This window comes from Camellia sinensis, chromosome 2, assembly GCF_055761805.1.
Source record: "Camellia sinensis isolate YWXY chromosome 2, ASM5576180v1, whole genome shotgun sequence".
NCBI lineage: Eukaryota > Viridiplantae > Streptophyta > Magnoliopsida > Ericales > Theaceae > Camellia > Camellia sinensis.
This window is the reverse complement of record NC_138962.1, coordinates 150,042,667-150,061,176: the sequence shown is the minus strand read 5'-3', so window position 1 is coordinate 150,061,176 and position 18,510 is coordinate 150,042,667. Positions and strand designations below refer to the sequence as shown.

Sequence of the window (18,510 nt, the reverse complement as noted above, 5' to 3'; positions counted from 1 at the left end):
AGCCTGATTTTTTATGTTTATTCAAAAATTTGTTTAAGTTTGTCGATCAATTACTGTCGATTGGGTTTAAACTAAATTTTTATTAACAGAAAGTAACAATAATAAAATGTGGAGAGTATTAATTTTTTTTTTAAAAATACTAAATAAATATAATTTTTCACTTTTTACAAAAAAAAAAAATAATAATAATAATAAAAAAAATAAAAGAAATAAAAAATGGTACTAATGTCCAACTTCCCCAACAACCTAAAGTGTAGGATGTGTTTGGTCACGTTTACGTTTTCAATTCATATTTACAAAAATTTTATAAACTGGTTTTTGTTTATTTTTTGTTTATTTTTAGAAAAACATAAACTACAAACGTGTTTGGTAATTGACAAAATGTTTAAAAAATTTTAAAAATATAAAAAACAGTGAGAAATGGCAAGTGGTGGCGGACTACGGTGGTGGAAAGTGGTGACGATAGGTGGTGGGTAGCTGGTGGTGGTGGTGGGTGGTGGCGGGTGGGTGGTGGTGGTGGTGGTGGTGGTGGTGGCGGGTGGTGGGTGGGTGGGTCGGTGGTAGTGAGTGGGTGGCGGTGGTGGTGGCGGCAGGTGGGTGATGGTGGCAGGGTGGTAGCGAGTGGGTGGTGGTGGTGGCAGTGGCGGGTGGTGGATGGCGGCGGCAGGTGGGCGGCGGATGGCGGGTGGTGGCAGGTAGGTGACGGGTGGGTGGTGGTGGTGGGTTGGTGATGGTGGCGAGTGGTAAGTGGTAGCGAGTGGGTGATGATGGTGGTGATGGTAAGTGGTGGGTGGTGGTCGCAGGTGGGTGGAGGGTGGGTGGTGGGTGATGGTGGTAGTGGTGGCTGGTAGGTGGTGGTGGTGGCGGATGGGTGGCAGGTGGCTGGTGGTGGTGGGTGGCTAGTGGTAGCAGGTTGTGGATGGTGGTGGCAGGTGGGTGGTAAGTGGTGGTGGCAAGTAAGTGGCGGGTGGTGGCGGCGGCGGCAGGTGGCGGGTGGTTGATAGGTGGGTGGTGGTGGCAAGTGAGTGGCAGGTGGGTGGTGGTGGCGGGGGGTGGCTGGTGGGTAGTGAGTGGTGGTGGTGGGGTGGGTAGTGGTGACGGAAGACAGTGGTGAAAAATGGTAACGGGTGGTGACTAGCGTTGGGTGGTAAAAAAAAAACTCAAAACTTAAAACGGAAATATATTTTTTGTGTTTTTATTTTTTAACCAAATTTATGAACTGAGACCATTAATTAATAAATTAAAAATTTTATCAAATAAATTTTTATTTAAAATTTTAAATTTTTATAAATATAAATAAAAAACTGAAAACCTAAGTTACCCAACCGCGCCGTAACACTTGCAGCGTTTTGACCCATTCCTAACATTTGTTTAAAAAGCATTCAGTCATTTAATTTGGAATAAATAATGGGCGTGTTCTAGCGACACAGAAGATCGAAACCCAAATCCCCTACTAAAACCCTAGAACCCCTAATCGTTTATTTGCTTGCACATTTGCAGAAGTTGAGGGCGTGAAGCCCCCCGACAAGTGCTGTTTTAGGTTACCAGATCGTGTAGGGAGATGGCAGCAACGGAGGTAGTCGAGGAAGAACAGGGAGAGATGAACAGCAACAACAGCAGCAGCAACGTGATGTGCCAATTGACGGACCCAGAGGGAAATCCATTGGGCGTTGCCATGTACCTTCCTCAGAGTGCCGGTCGTAAAGAGCTTCAAATAATGGTCAATAAGCTCCTCAACAACGTAAGCTCTCTTTTTTTCTACTCTACAACAAGTGTTTTTGCTTTCACATAAGTAAATTTTTTTTTTTTGGGTTTAAAATTTCGCTTCTGAGCAGAAAATTAGAAAAACTACTTATTAAGCCTCCTTTGCGAACAGATTTTTCTAGTAATTTTTTAGTTTTTGGCTAAAATATGAGCTAAAAAAAATTAGTAAGGTTGGGATGAGTTTTTTATTTTTTCCGAAAATATATGCAAAAAGTAGAGAAAAAATAGAATTTTTACTTTTTGGTATATGTTACAGGCTTTTTAGTTTTTTTTTAGTAAATTTTTTACTTTTAGCTTAAACAAGCAATGCCGAACGGGGCTGATGATAGTCGGGTACTTTTTAATTTTTAATTTTTTTTTTTGATTTTTTATGGGCATATTGAATTATTTTGTTTGGATTAACTAATTCAAAATTTGCTAATTTGAACCATTACAATGGCTAAAAAGATGCAGGCAATTTTTTTTTTGAATTATCATTTTGTGTGTGTGTGTGCATTTTTTGGGACTGCAAATGGGCCCTTAATTGATGCGAGAAGTGCTTTTATTGCTTTTGAAAGCTATTTCTGTATTTTTTTTTATTGGGTCGGAAATGTGAAATCGGTTAACTTAGCTCATTATTTTTATTTTTGAAAATATAATTGGTTAAATTACATTGGATTCATGAGCTATTTTGACCAAAGTTTCGCCAATTACACCCCCCCCCCCCCCCCCCCAAAAAAAAAAAGAGGGGAAATTGTCGTTTGAAATTACGAATGTAGATTTTCCCTTATTTTGGTTGAATTTTGTCAATATGTGGTGGAATATACTCTGATTTGATTTCATTAGTGAATTCATTTCCAAGTTTGACTGCAAACCATGATCCTAGTGTGGACACAAACAGAGCAAAAATAAGCATGATGAGATCATTCTAGTTTGTTCATATAGATGCAGGTTCCAAAATATATTATAGTTTGTTGAAGTGGTGGGTTGGAAAATATATGCTGAATGAAGTACTTGTTTGGTTGACGTGTGGAACTTGATTGTTTCAATTATTTATTTATTTATTTGTTTCTTCGTGTCACTGATGCAAATTAATTATTGAGAAATCTTTCATTACCGAAATTGGCTGCCTTACATGACAATTAAATGATAATACTACATCAATTGGCAAATTTTTAGATATGATCCTCTGCCATAAGTAGTAGTGACAACTCCCATTTACTCTAAACAGCCCATTTTTGGAGATGGATTTGATTCTTGTAAGTGTCATCAAAAGGTTCATCTTTAGAAGTTTGTACCAAATGAACAATTTGGTTTTCAGGGATTTTTAAACGGATTTATTAGGAATAATGTTTTGCCTTGTATTTGAGGATTGTGGAGATGATTATGCTTTCTATGAACTAACCAGTAATAAACTTTTAGCTTTTGGTTTGTTCAGGAGGAAAAGTTACCTTATGCTTTCTATGTATCAGACCAAGAGCTTGTTGTGCAACTTGGATCATATTTACAGGAAAACCAAGGTTTAGTGAAATAAATTAAAAATGGTGACTTTCTAGCATCTACAATGATGTGGTCATAAATTTTAATTAATTTTGGACTCCTACATGCTTAATATGAGGTTTTATTAATTTTTTTACTGACTATTTATGCAGTTTCTGTGGAGAAGGTACTGACAATAGTTTATCAACCTCAAGCTGTTTTTCGAATTCGTCCAGTTAGTCGTTGTACTGCAACAATTGCAGGTAATTTTTTTGTTCGAGAGGTGGAAAATTTAAGAAAACAAGTTTTCAACTAGAGTATGTAGAGACTAGTAGCCTTTGTACTTCATCAATTTCAAAGCTGAACATGAATCTTTAGATTAATTAAAAAAAAAGAAGATTTCCCAATAAAATAAACGAGGAAATACTAGTCACACAGAGAGAGAGAGAGAGACAACAATATTTGAGGAAAAATCTAATGAGAAAAACCATGGACATGTGAAGCACGGACAATCTAAGAAAGTAACACGTCGTGTCGGACATTGACACGACAGGACACGACACTCGTCAAACACTTCCCAAGACTATACAAACATGAAACATATTGCAAGTTTACAAGTTTAGTTGCATGAAGCGGGAGCGGGAGCGGGAGCGTGGCTACTTAGAAGAGTCGTAGGTTGGGTTGGGAGTGCTTATGTATTATTTTTATTGATAATATTTTTAATATATATAGAAAAAGTTATCCCAACTAAAAGGCCTAAATTTTTATTGTTGAACAAAGTTTATATATAGGTCCAAACTTTTTATTTATTTATTTGGGTCCAGCCCATTAGGGTTTAGTGTACAAACCAGTCAGTCAAACTCTCACTCTTCTCCTCTCTGTAACACAGCACAACACGATGGAGACTCTATTCTCTTCTCTTACACACGTACAACACGATCGAGAGACAGAGAGATTGAGAGAGAGGAGATTGAGATAGAGATTGTGAGAGAGAAGAAGATCGAGAGAGACAGAGAGATCGAGATATTGAGATCATGTTTCTCTTGCATCAGAAGTGCAATTCTTATACGATTCTTCCTCAGAAGCGCAAAATTGCGCTTCTTCCCTAGAAATGTGAGTCCCTTCCATGATTCTTGCTACTAAGGAATAAACTAACTTGGAATCCCATGATAAAGAAGAAAATATACTCATTTTTCTTCTTTAAACTTCAAAAAATTATTATCTTTGACTTTAATATTCATATATATGACATAATTATTATTTATCCTTATATATATGATATTATAAATCTATGTCACCAAAAAAAATAATATGGATATATACAATTTTATATTTTCCATGTGTTGGCCATGTGTCGTGTCTTACATTTTTGAAAATTTTCATGTCGGCATGTCCGTGTTGTGTCACGTGTCCGTTTCCGTGATTTGTAGGACTCGACAAATCCACAAGTATATCATGACTAACTACAAAGCTTACCGAAGCCCAAACATGAGTATCATACCTACTCAAGCCAAGAGCAGTTCCAAAAGGGTTAGGCAAAACAGTAACTAGAATTTGTGTGCAAATAGGGAGGGGCTAGAATATTCTATCTATTTATCTATTATGTAGAAAGTTTTACAGACAAAAAGAACTACGAGTCATCATTGGCATTGCACTAGCTAAAAGGTGGATAGAAAATTTTGTTGGAAGAGTTCCATTTTGTTTGCAGCCTTTATTGCTTTGCAGTTGGACAACTTAGCATTCACAAAGGAAAAAAAGAGTGTTTCTTTACGAAAGTTCTGCAATAGTGAGAAAATATTTTCTGTTCTTTCAGGCAATGTGGATCTACTGCAGTATTTTTTTTTTTTTTTTGGGTGTAAATATTGATTTGAATACAACTTATTCAAAAAGGTGTCTTGTTATATGCCTCGTGGAAATATACTTTTACATTGTTAAGAGGACTTAAACCTGAGGCTTTTACTTGGGGAGTGACCAATCCATAGCTGTGGGGTGTCCCCTTGAGGATTTTATCATAAAACCGCTTTACTATGCTTAATCTTCCATATCAATATTTTTTATTCTAATGTTATGAATATTCTGGTTTACCAAATTTAATATGTGATGATAGTTTAGTTCTATTCTTATGCTAACTATATAACAGTTCTGTCCATTGTCTTTTCTCCTTTTTACTAATAGTTTTGTCACTGCAGGTCACACGGAAGCTGTACTTTCAGTTGCATTTAGTCCTGATGGTAGACATTTGGCAAGTGGTTCAGGTGACACCACTGTCCGATTGTGGGACTTGACCACCCAAACACCGATGTTTACATGTACAGGTTAGAGGCTCATATTTGTAATAAAGTCCTACCTTGTTTTTGTTAACTTGTTACCTAACAGCATTGTCATCCTTGAAAACAATGTAATGTTAGAGAACATTTCTAACGGATTACAAAGTGGCTAAAAGTACATCATTGTAGGAGCTTATGTTCATGTATTTCACGTGGATTTTAGTTAGGCAGAAAAGCTAATATGACACAGAGAACATTTACACTAAAGAGAGTAGGCTTTTGAGAACATAATATAATCGATTTGGGTGTGGCTAGGTATATTGTGAGGGAGAATTTATGTTTAGAACATGGGAAAGCTTGAAATTGAAAATTTATGAATTTTTTTTTTACTACGATTTAGTCACGATCACAAATGTGCCAACCACTTGTTGGTGTTAAGGAACCTAATTGTCCTAAAAGCTTAAGTTATATGGAAATGAGTCCAATAATGTATATCTATTAAGCTATCCAACACTTTCCTTCATGCGCAACCCCCTCATGTATTTGAAGACGCAAACATACATACGTAGAGAGAAAGCATAATGCAAATGGGGACAGATGCCAACAGTTGAACCTAAAACTTCCTAAAACCTAGTTTTGATATTGTGTTAAGATACTAATCCTCTCAAAAGCTTAAGTTTTTAGGAAATAGGCCTATCAATTTATGGCCCTGTTTGGGAATAGGCTATTTTAGTTGGCTATTTGGCTTTTTACGAAAATATGTGTAAAAAAGTAGAGAGAGTGATGTGATGGGGTGTTTTGTTTTATTGGCTATTTTAGCCCATCCCAAACACCCCCTATATCAAGTTATCCAATAGTAAGGAACACATTAGTCACTATTTATCCTAAAATCAATGGTGATGATACCCATGGTTGTAGGATGAGGAGGGGGCTGGTGAGAACTTTGGTTGTGGTAGAGCGAGGAAGAGGTTTTTCCCAAAACTCTGTAGTGGCTGGGCTATGAGTGGTCTGGTTGGGTAAGAAATTGAAGGATGCATCACATCGGTCTCCAAGGAGGGAGGTTTTTATGGAGTTTCAAATGGGGATATTTTTTTTTTTTTTTTTTTTTTTTTTTTTTTTTTTTGGGGGGGGGAGGGGGTGTGTGTGTGTGTGTGTGTGTGTTGAGACCTAATTTCTAGATGACCATGGCTTTGAAGAGGAGCCACAAAGAGGTTGTAGACTTGACATTAGGGTAGTAGAAGCTGAGGAGGTTACTTTGACAATTTAGCTATCAAGTGCTTTGCCTTGTGTTTGATGGTTCGCTCCAAGGAGTTCATTTTGTTAGTGAAGAAGGCTAGGGTAATCTGGGATTGGTTGGATAAGGTTGTTATGGGGGCCGTAGTTTGGTTTGGTGCAGGATTGGCGACATCGACGAAACTTGAGAAGATGGAGGGTCCTACCTCTTAAGTGAAGGGCGAGCACGAGGGGACTGGTGGTAGTGTGGTTTAGAATCGACAACTTTGTAATGAAGGATGAGGAAGGGTTTCATGATTGGTCGAATGAGTGGCAATGGTGTTTGTAGCTCATTTGTTGAAGGCACATGTTCATGACATTTGGGTTATGGGAAATGTGGAGGTGAGATTTGAAATGTGAAGGAGTGGTTTATAGATGGGTGTTTGACATGGGATGTAGATGGGAGGAGGCCACGTGGTGTAGATATGAGGAATTGGGTTTGGGAAATTCATGCAATTGGGTCGAGTTTGGTTTTCCATGGTCTTGGTCAACGTCTTCTCTTAGGCCTTATGTCTTTGAGAGGTGCTTTGATGACTCTAAAGATGGGAGGCCTAATTTCTATTTGGGCCTTGGCGGTTTAGAGTTGGGTTCTTTCTAAGCAGGTTGGTTTTAGTTGGGTAAAGTTAAAAAGCCCATTGATAAAGGAAGGTAAGGAGGGAGAAGCATAGTCAGAGGAGAAGGTGGCCTGCAACTTCTTGAGATAGAAGGGTGGTTTAAGGGTCATCGAAATCTCTGACCTCTTCACAACAATTTGTTAACGAGGGTTTGAACCAAAATTTTAGTAGTAACAAATGGTGAACTTGAGTTCTATTGTTACTGATAAAAAAAGTGGTGGGCCTTAGTTGAAGCCAAGCAAGAAGGCAAGGGTGGATTGGAGTGGGGTGGTGGTGGTGGTGGTGGTGGTGGTGTAAGTCAAGGGTGATGTGGGAATTGAGGTTTTGCAAGAGGGTAAGGTCTTGGAGACGGGAGGGTTATATGGTACTTCAGTTAAATAGTGAGGTGGAGTTCGAAGAGTTGTGGTTTGATGATAATTTCTGTCAAACGTATCTGCTCCTAAAGCAAAGAAAGGCTGTGGGAGTGTTGGGCAATATTGATGAAAGTGGGTTATATATGCCTTGTCCTTCATTGGTTGCTTTACCTTTAGAGTTGAGGAGGTCGTGATTGAGGAGGTTTTGAAGGCTAAGGAGGAATGGAACACTTGGATGAATGAATGGAGTTTGTGATTTGTTGGGGATATAATTTGGAGGTTTTGAGAAAGAAGGTCTTCGACTAAAGGAGGATATTGATAAAAGAGGTGGATGCAAGAAGCTAACAGGAAGTGCAAGGGTAGGGGCTCCTTTGCATCTTGGAAGGAGAGGAGTTAAAAGGCCTGCAGTTCTTGATCAATTATAACTACAGGAAAGATAATGAGAATCTAGCTATTGTGGGTTGTTGAAGAGGATTTTCGTTTCGTTTCCTTTGTTTGTTTGCCTTTTTATTTCCTTGAATGTATTTGTTGGTGCCTGCTTGGCACACTTTTAATACAAATTCTATTCACTTTTGAAAAAAGGAATGTGTTATTCAAGTGTTACAAAATGTACCACTCACTTGAGATTATCATCAATTGCAATTTTTTATTTTTATAATTATGAATCAATACTATGTAAATATGAAGTACTAGAATAAATTAGAGTTAATGTTTTCCTACGATCTTGTCACACCTAGGGTTTTTGGAATAATAGTTTAAATGAACATGTTATTCGATTTAGCCATGTGGGTGATTAGAAAATTGTTGAATAGTCAAATTAAGCCGTCTATTTGGTAGGAAACAGATCAACTGACTACATGGAAACATCTTACAATCCTATTCATTTCTATGGTGACGTGCGAGTGATCATGGGCAAAAAATTCAAGTATATAATTTGAAACAACATTTTTGTATAGCAAAGATAAAATTTTCACTTACTATCTTTGAAACCCGACCACTATGCCTTTAGAAGAAATAAACCAACTTCCTGATTTTCTCAAACTCTATTTAGATAAAATTCATATCACAACCACAAACTTAATCACACACACGAGAAAGTTTGTAGTGCACATAAGTAGCTGTTTGCTCTTAGATCATGTGAAACGAGCAGTCTGTCTCGACATGACTGCTTGAGTGAACATTTCACTTCTTGATCAGTGAATGCAAGCTTCCAAGATCTTTGCTTTAGGCCTGAGATACCGGGAGTATGAAAAGATGGCTCGAGCAGCATCACCACTGCTGGAGTAGTTTCCAAGGTTAACCCTCACCAAAAATTGTATCAACACCTATATTCAAAACTCAACAACAGTAACTCTGGATACATTTTCGGAACTCAAAATAAATTGGCGAGGAGTTGAAATGGTCAACCCACAACCAACAAAATTCAACCACATGTTAATAAGATACTAGAGTGACTTTAATAATTTATAATAAATGGATTTTAAAGACCGGGGTCATTACAGATCTTGTGCCCACTACAGACTTTCTCTTGCTTGGTAGCTATTGTTTTGTCTTTTTGTTGTGATTTATACTTTTAAGAGGTTCCATCCCAGTTGGGAGTGCGGTTCTTTCTGATGAGAGCGAGGTTGTAATGTGATTCTTACTTTGAGGTGTGGAACTGCTGTTCTGAAGTGAATTTGCACTCCGCAATGGGAGGTTGTTGCAACTATATAATTCCCAAATATGTGACCGGTACATTTGTGAATCTTGACTAAATTGCAATTTTGGAAAAGTGGTTGTGACCGAATCATAAATTAAATTAAAAAATGTTTATAAATTTTAATTTCAAGCTTTTGAAGTCCTTCACCTGTCTGAATTCACCCTAATATTTATTTGTTATATCATTTATGTTGATGGTATACCAGATAGAATGTCAATTAGTACTAAAAGATTCTCTTTGTGGTTATGAAAATGAGTAGCATGGAACATTAGATCCCATTTTTGAAAACTACATGCCTGGTGCATACCATGTTATACTGCCTTTTACTGAAGGCATATTTCGTTCAATCTTCTGTTTGTGATACCCTGAAAAGTAGGGGAATTCTGTCATCTAGGTTCGAAGGAAGGCTTCCTGATTTAGTGTTTCTAGCTGCTAACAGCAGACAGAGAGGGAACATTCCTCTCTGACCTTGACTCGAGTATAATGACATTCATCCTCTCATTAGAAACTTGAAACCCAATTTAGTCTCTATTTATGTGCGTGTGAGAGGGGTTGCAGATGAAATATGCTAATTAGTGTTTACTAATTTTCAGGGATTTAGGTCTCTACTTAGAGCTACCTGTATGATATCTGAATTGTTGTAGGAGGATACATCTCTTGCTTGTCTATATTTCTTTGGCCTCTTTTCGTTTTTAAATCCATAAAAGGAGTTTGTTTTATTGATTAATTGTCATCACCTGCTACAGAATATCTGTGAACTCAAGGGTGTGATGATTAAAAATGTTGCAAAACTGCAGTATTCTTCAGCAGTCTGACATGCTTTGTTTTGGTTATTACCCTTTTTTTATATTTTTATTTTACTTATACAATAGATTTTAATTATGTTAACAGAATTCGTTAGACATCTGATATGAAGCACGGATACTTCAAAGAGGGTGACGTATCCATATCATATCCGTATTAGATACCGATACTCCTTCGATACTCGCGGATACATATCGGATACTTCTTAAGTAATTTTTCATTAATTTTGGAGTATCGGATACTTAATTTTGAAGTATCGGATACTCCAAGTCAAGTTTTTATTTTTTTACAAAATTAGAATGATAGTATTTCTTGCATAGCATTGTAATATAATATAAATGCAAGGATAAATACGCGAATTTTTTTTCTAATACTTTGTTTAGTTTTTTGATAAGAAGAACATAGTGAGTTAAAGTAATTGAATTTATTATAGGGGACATTCATGAAACAATAAGGAAAAGGCAAAATAATTAAATATCAATAAATAAATAAACAAGTAAACTTGAATACAACATTTTTTATTAGTGCTAAAGGAAAAGGCGAAAGGACAAGTTGTGATTGTTCTATTAATAAAATATAAACATATTAGAGTCGATATTGAAATGAAATATTTACAAGACCTATTAAAAATTTAAAAGATAAACAATAAATACCTAATTCTTAAAGGTTAGTATTTTGCATGATAAAATTATAGTGTGATTTCTCAACATTCTTTAGCTTCTATGTAACTCACTACTAATAATTTTTTTTTAAAAAAAAATCTATTTTTTTAAAAAAAAAAATCTATTTTTTAACAAACGTATCCTAGCTATGCCCGTTATCCTATTTTTTTTTTAGATTTTGGAGTATCGTCGTATTAATATCGTATCCTTATCTTGTATACGTATCCATGCTTGATATTAGTTAATGTGGTTACCATATTTTTCTTTTTCTTTGTTGTTTTTTCATTTTAATATGGTTATTGCCTTAAAAATTTTATGTTTGCCTTTTCCCCTCTTGAATAGAGAACAATTTAAATTTTTTTATTTCTTAGATTTGAATTGGTAGTGATTTAAGTGTGGCATAGGAGATTTTAGGATGATGTTTTTGGTAGCGTATTGCTTCCCCTCCCTCCCCCCTCTCTTTTTAATTCTGGGTTTTAATATATAGAAAGAGTCCTAATAGGACCACTATTTTTTCATGTTATCAGGTCACAAGAATTGGGTTCTTTGTATTGCGTGGTCACCTGACGGTAAGCATCTTGTCAGTGGAAGTAAGGCTGGAGAGCTTCAATGCTGGGACCCTCAAACAGGAAAGCCATCTGGCAATCCACTTATTGTAATGTCTTCGCATTCAAATGCCTTCCGTTGTATATTATCATTCTTTGTTGCTTTAAATGCTTACTACAATGTGCTTTTGGAAAACTAAGAAATCCGATCTTGGTGCCCTTGTCATATGGACCTCGAGCATTTCATATCATAATTCCTTGTGCTTGATTTGGATGTGTGTGTGTTTTGCCTCTCTTGAGTGGCCTCTTTTGGCTGCATTCATGCTCAAATGATTCTACTTACATTTGATTGAAATCTCAACTCCTATAAAAACCTTTGCTTTCCCTGATTTGGCACTGTGCTGTATGCTGCTGCTGCTTTGTCCATCATTAGGAGAATATAACATGTGGAATAGGGAATGCAATCAAATTTTGTCTCCTGTAATTCATAGCCATTACATGTGTCTTTGTGGCAGCCACTGACTGAAGCATGTGCGCTGGGAACAAAAGCCACTGTGCAGTACAATGCATTTTTAATTTCTGTGAAGTTTTTATCATCTTGATGCCGCTGCATCAGCTTACGTATTATTGGCTACAAATCTACTGCCTACTGGTACACGTAGAGGAATTTTTTGAGATTGTTTTTGCACTGTTGCTAGTGTGGTTCTCGTAATATTACGATCAATATTTATTTATCCTTCAAATTTTCTTTATGGGGCCAGCCTTGTTGATCAAGTGGCATGAAAATTTCAGAGGTCCAAGATTTATTGATAAAATAATCAGCTTAGAGTTTTTAGGTGCCTCTAAAACTTCAAGTAGGGAGCAGCAATCTGTAAAATTGTTTGTAATTTATCCTCTAGTCTGTTAGCTGTATGTACTTCTGTTAACATAGGCTAAAGCTAATCATTTGTGGATAACTCAGGCTTTATAAGAGTTAGAAGGTCAATTTTGTCCTTTTTTTTTTCCCCCTTTTCATGCACTGTTTAGATGGGCATAGATTTCTCTTGCAGCAGAGTTTTGTTGTTGCCCTTGCACCAAAGATGAAGTTTCAGGTTTCAGTTTTCTGACTGCATTTACAGTCCTACCCAAGGAAATAAAGGCTTCGCTTTTATGGCCAAAGGGCTCCAATCTTTTGAATGTATTTGTCACCCAGAGCTTCTAACCTTTCTTGTTTCAACTCAACCTTATGTTGAACGGCATGGGAATACTCAATATATTTCTGTCGATATTGGTTTTATGATTGGTTGTAAAAGCATGTGGTCTAGAATAGTGGATGAAAGTTTCAAGATTTCTAGTTGAGAAAGGTTGAAATTAATTTTGTTCTGATGGCGGGTCATTTGTTTCTAGTTATAGTTAGGTTGGAATTTGTTTGCTTTGTGTGATACTTGTTTGAGTTTTGAAGAATTATAACCAGAAGGTAACTTGGGTTTTGTTGCTAAGGAATTGTGTTCTTCATTTTTGACTCTTTTTATGTTTAGTGGGTGATGTCAGCTTCCATTCTCTAGTTGTTGGATGGGTGTCAGTTGGAGAGGAAGAAGAAATCTTGGAGGGTGATGCTTGTGTCATGTGGTGCTTGTGGAGGGAAATTGTAAAGATATTGAGATGGTGAAGCAAAAGTTAAGGATGTGTTTATTTATAGTTTCCATTTTTGATGTTACGGGAATTTTTGTGAATCCTCTTATGCTCTTGTATATTTTATATGAGAGCTCAATTTTGGTGTCGAGCTTCTATACGTTCATAGAGCTTTTTTGTACAAAAATTGCACCCTTTTAGACTCCTATAGTTTACTTCAATTGCACTAACCTCCCTTGAGGGAAGCAACACAAGCCCCATCAAGCAAATCATGGAGCTGTCAAGGGTTAATTCTCTTTTTTCTTTTTTAGCATGTTTGCATTGTCAGCTTCTCTTTCTTGTTTAGTTTAATATTTTTAGGTTTACTCGTTGGTAGGATGGTTGGCCTTTAGCATCGATGTTGACTCTTTCAAGGAGATAGATGGCTGCTCCAATTTGTTGGTGATTGTGTTGAAGGAGAGTCTGGATGTGTTGCTTGCCCACTTATGATAGTGCTTGGTTGTGGACTGTGATTTAGTTCAACTGGATGATCAAAGGGTGTGGTGGTGGGGGTGGGGTAGAGGATGTTTTGGGAATGACTTTGGTTTGTCCACCTGTAGTTGTTTTGCCTGCGGATGAGGGGGATTGGAGTTGATCATAGCAAAGTCTTTGAATGGGTTTAAAGAAAATTGAGGGCTTTTGTGGATTATGGGTGTTGAGGAAGAGATAACGTGATTATTTGAATTGATTAAAGCAAGACGACATAGTTTGACTCATAACAAAGGTCTTTGGAAAAAAGGAATCCAAAGAAGAACGCTAGATAGGGAGTTATAAAAATTGGAGTGGTTCGTTAACTACGAAGGGAAGGCAAAGGAGGGAGATGGGGGTGAGAAAGGAAAGGGCAAAGAATTGTTGCAATTGTTAATGAAGTTAAAATCATTAGTTGGAATGAGAAGGGGCTTGACACCATTGATTATAGAAAGGTGTTGAAGGTTTTTTTTAAGGTGTGGAAGCTAGATTTAATTTGCTTTCAAGAAACAAAGATGGAAGATATAGAGATGATGGTGGCTAGGACCTTATGGGGTGGTCGGTTTGTGGATTGAGATTTTTTAGGAGTTGTGGGTAGTTCTGGTGGTATCTTGTTAGTGTGGAAAATAGGGTCTTGGAGCCGGGTTGATAGCGAAATAGAGTTTTTCCATTTTTTGCATCTTTAGGTGTGTGGAGTAGGATTGTAGATGGACCTTTATGGGGTTAGTTGGCCCATCGGATGGTATGGTTAGGGAAGGGTATGTGGATTCAGCTAGTGGACATTCCTTGTAGATGTGATGGTCCCTAGTGTATTAGAGGGTTTTTTTTTTAACATTGTATGGTTCTTGGCTAAAAGGTTGAATTGTAGTAATCTTTTCAGGTTGATGAGAGATTTCTCATATTTTATTGATGAGTTGGACCTTATAGATTTGCTCCTTTTGGGAGGTCACTTTCCCTAGTCTTGTGGTAATGTGGAGACCTCTTTGTTTCGTATTAATAGATTTTTTGGTTTCAGCGGATTGGGATGAACCTTTCTGGAGGTAATGTAGTCCGTTCTTCTGAGGTTTGTGCCAGATCTTTGCCCTATCTTGTTTGGATTGTTGAGCTATTAGGAGGGGGAGGGGCCTTTTTAGATTTGAAAACATATGGCCAAGGTTTTGAAAACCGGACCGGACCGGACCGGCCGGTTCGATCGGTTGAACTGTCGACCGGTCGGGGTTCCGGTCCGGACATACCCTCTGAACCGGCCAAAACTCAAAATTGGCGTATTTAATGAGAACCAGAAAAACCGGCGGTTGAACCGGCGAACCGGTTGACCCGGAGCCGGTTCGCCGTTGTCTGGCTCGTTTTTTTATTTTTTATAGTTTTTCTTTCTTTTTTTTTTTTATTTTCTTTCTTTCTTTCTTTCTTTCTTATTATATATATATATATATATATATAATATAATATAAGAATATAAGAAAATTTTAATTTGAAACTCTTTTTCAAGGGTCTCCTCTTGTGAGCAATCCCATTAAAACCTTGATGAAATTATTGTGAAAGTCTTCACTTATTTATAAGAAAAAAATTCTTTCAAAAAGACTCAAAAAATCCATGTGGGATTCAATCAAATGTATTGGATGGAATATTGAAATTTTGATGTCCCTCCAAAATTTTTGCTCTCCTTTCAATCAAACTATTTGAATTAAAATCATATGGAGGGAATATTAAATATTTGATTTCATCTTCCAAAATTAAAATTAATAATATTTTAAAATATATTATTATATTTTTCAGTAAAAAAAATATTAGGACAAATATTTAAGATAATTTAATATTTTTAATATTTTTAATTTATAATTTTATTACATATATTTTTATTTAAATATAATTTTAATATATTTATTACGTCACGGTTTGATTCCGGTTCAACCCGACGGTTGAACCGGTGACCCGTCCACCCGATCCCTTTTCCGGTTCGCTCACCGGTCCGGTTTTTAAAACATTGCATATGGCTGCAATTTTTGGGGTAGTGCCGGTGGAGTAGCTATTGTGTAGTTGGGATCTCAAGTTTCGTGGTGGCAAAGAAACTTAAATTTAAGGAGGATTTGAGGACATAGAATAGGCGGATGTTTGGATTTGGGGGTTCAAAAGGCGAGTGTTGGGGGAGATCCACATGTTGGATGAAAAAGAGGGGTTGTACGTTTGATGGTTGAAACCTCTTTTCTTAGATTCCAATTGAAAGTGAAATTTGGGAAGATTGCTAAGACGGAAGAAATTAATTGGGGACAAAATCAAGGGCAATTGTGGCTTAAGGAAGGTGATAGGTGTGCTCGTTTCTTTCATTAGATATGACTAATGCTCATATGATGAGATCAAGGAATTGTGGGGTTCTATGAACATCTCCATTTAGTGGATACTAGTCGGATGCCCAAGTTTGAAAGTTTGGAGCTTTCTTAGATTTCAAGAGATGAGGAGGTTGGCTGGAGCAGCATTTCTTAGAGGAGATTGTCACGACCTTATAATCTTTGGATGGACACGATGTTAGGGCTAAATGAGATGGCTATTGCCTTTTTTCAAAAGGGTTGGAATGTGCCGAGGAATGATATCTTGTGGATGGTCACAAACTTCCATTGTGCTAATTCGAGAGAAGCTTTTTAATGTTACCTTCCTTGCCTTGTTCCCTAAGAAAGAAGGGTGGAGGATGTTGGAGACTTTAGGACTATTAGTTTGATTGGTAGGGTGGCATATAAACTTTTGGCCATAGTTCTTGCCATTTACCGTAAGTATGTGATGCCTAGGGGGTGATCAAGTCTTAGAACTCTTGTGTAGGTGGTAGACAAATTTTGGATATGGTTTTGGTGGCTAATGGGGGGTAGAAATGGTTGACCTGAGGTTATTTGTAAGCTTCACATTGAGAATGCCTACGATGTGCATTGGGATTTCATTCTATTGTTTGGAACAGATAGGGTTTAGGTAGAAATAGAGGGGTTGGATTTGTTGTTGGATCTCTACTATCAGGATGTCGGTTTTGGTTAATGGCTCACCAACTGGTTTTTTCAAACTTCGAGGGACTTGCATTAAGGAGACCCTCTATCTCTGTTACTTTTATCTTGACTATGGTGGTTTTTAGCAGAATGATTAAGAAGGCAGTGCAGCATGGTTTTCTTGAAGGTTTAAGTTTGTGGAAGGGTATTAGGAACAAATGAGATTCTTTCGCCTATCATATTCAGTTTGTGGTTGGGAATGGGTGAGATTTTGAAGCCATAGATGGTGTGGTGATGACAAGTTGGAGGTCACTTGTCCTAATGTTGCTTTCATTGTGCTGAATAGGGTATCAGCAGTTGGTAATTATCTGCACTTTGGTGATCAAGCTCTGTGGGACATTGCCTTCCAGTGAGACTTGAATGATTGAGAGTTGGTGGTCCTTCTTGGTTGCTTATATTCTGTGTGTGCTGGGGATGGAGGTGACACGTCTCAATCCACTTTTGGCATTTTTACTGTTAAGCCTTTCTATGAGGCTCTTATGGGTCTTATGGGGTCTTTTTCCTTGGAAAGGGGTGTGACATAAAAAGGCAACCTCTAAAGTGGATTTTTTTGTGTGGTGTGCAGCCAATGGTTAGATCTTTATAGTTGATAATTTGATTGAAAGAAGGCAAGTGCATGTTAACTAGTGCTGCATGTGCGAGAAAGACTCTGTCGATGAGCCATCTTATGCATTTTGAGGTGACAAGGGAGTCATGGTTTTTGTCTATTTTCTTGTTTGGTGTTTCATATGTGTTCCTTAGGACGATTGGGGAATTGCTTTTTTCTTGGAGCGTAGCTACAGTTGGTAGAAAGAAGAGGAAGGTTTGATGTTTGGTCCCCTTGGTTTTGTCTTTTTGTATAGTTTGGTTTTTGAGGGTGGTTAACCCATCATTGAACCAATTTATGGACTTTGTAGATGCCTTTGAATAGGTTTTTGATGTATAGTTATGATATATTTTGTTGTATAGAGGCTGCACCCCTTTGGTATGTCTTATTTTTGTTTATAAAAAATAGATTTATTTGTTGTACTTGTATGCTTGGTTGCTTCTTGGTGTCCCTTAAATATCTCACACTCACTTTTGTCCATGAACTTTTACTCAATAAACATCATACTGTCACTGGTTATATATTTTGGTGGGATGTCTGTGCTATTTGCTTGCTTTGTCTTGGTTTTCTTCTCGCCATGTAAGTGTTTGGAGAACTTCTTAGTAACATAACTACGAAAAATTCTTTCTTCCTAGATAGTAGGAGCTCACTATTATGCAATTGTTTGAGTTGATAATGTTTATTAAATAATTTCTAAAGCTTTGCGTTATTTGCTGTAGTGAGTTGCATTTAGAATATTATTTTTTTTTGGCATGTCTCCTACTTGAAAGTTGTAATAAATTCATAATAACTGAAATACTCTTTTAGTTAGTCTATCCAAAAAAATAACCTGGGACTAATGGTTGAAATTTATCATGTTTCAGGGGCACAAGAAATGGATTACTGGTATATCTTGGGAACCAGTACACCTAAAAGCTCCATGTCGCCGCTTTGTAAGTTCTAGTAAAGATGGTGATGCACGAATATGGGACGTTTCAACAAGGAAATGTGTTATTTGTCTTAGTGGCCACACACTAGCTGTAACTTGTGTGAAATGGGGTGGAGATGGAGTGATATATACAGGGTATACATTGCTTTAAGTTCTGATTTTATTTAAGTATTTCTTTGATCTAGGGAGAAAGTTAATAAGCTTTACTATTTGAATATGCTATCTCAGACTATTTAAATGTCAATATGCAACATCCAGGTCAGCAAAGATATTCTCTGATTAATAACCAGACCATCTATCTCTTTGGAAATGAATTTTTCCATAAATCGTTGTTCATTTATAATGGAAATAAATTTTTTGTTAGCGCTAGCTTGCTAGCGGACTAGCATAGCTGCATAGGTAGTAATTTTATGA

General features: G+C 37.0%; 1 protein-coding gene across 1 annotated transcript in view; it reads left to right on the top strand.

Annotated features, from left to right (window-relative positions):
- Positions 1 to 1,332: 1,332 nt before the first annotated feature.
- The window catches only part of LOC114296166 (WD-40 repeat family protein / notchless protein), a 38,954-nt gene continuing 21,776 nt past the window's right edge, over positions 1,333 to 18,510 (top strand). Inside the window, exons 1-6 of the mRNA XM_028240445.2 lie at positions 1,333 to 1,741; positions 3,182 to 3,263; positions 3,396 to 3,485; positions 5,412 to 5,537; positions 11,421 to 11,548; positions 18,032 to 18,231. Coding sequence (XP_028096246.2) covers positions 1,562 to 1,741; positions 3,182 to 3,263; positions 3,396 to 3,485; positions 5,412 to 5,537; positions 11,421 to 11,548; positions 18,032 to 18,231 — 806 coding nt within the window. The 5' untranslated portion in view covers positions 1,333 to 1,561. The remainder of the gene's footprint in view (positions 1,742 to 3,181; positions 3,264 to 3,395; positions 3,486 to 5,411; positions 5,538 to 11,420; positions 11,549 to 18,031; positions 18,232 to 18,510) is intronic.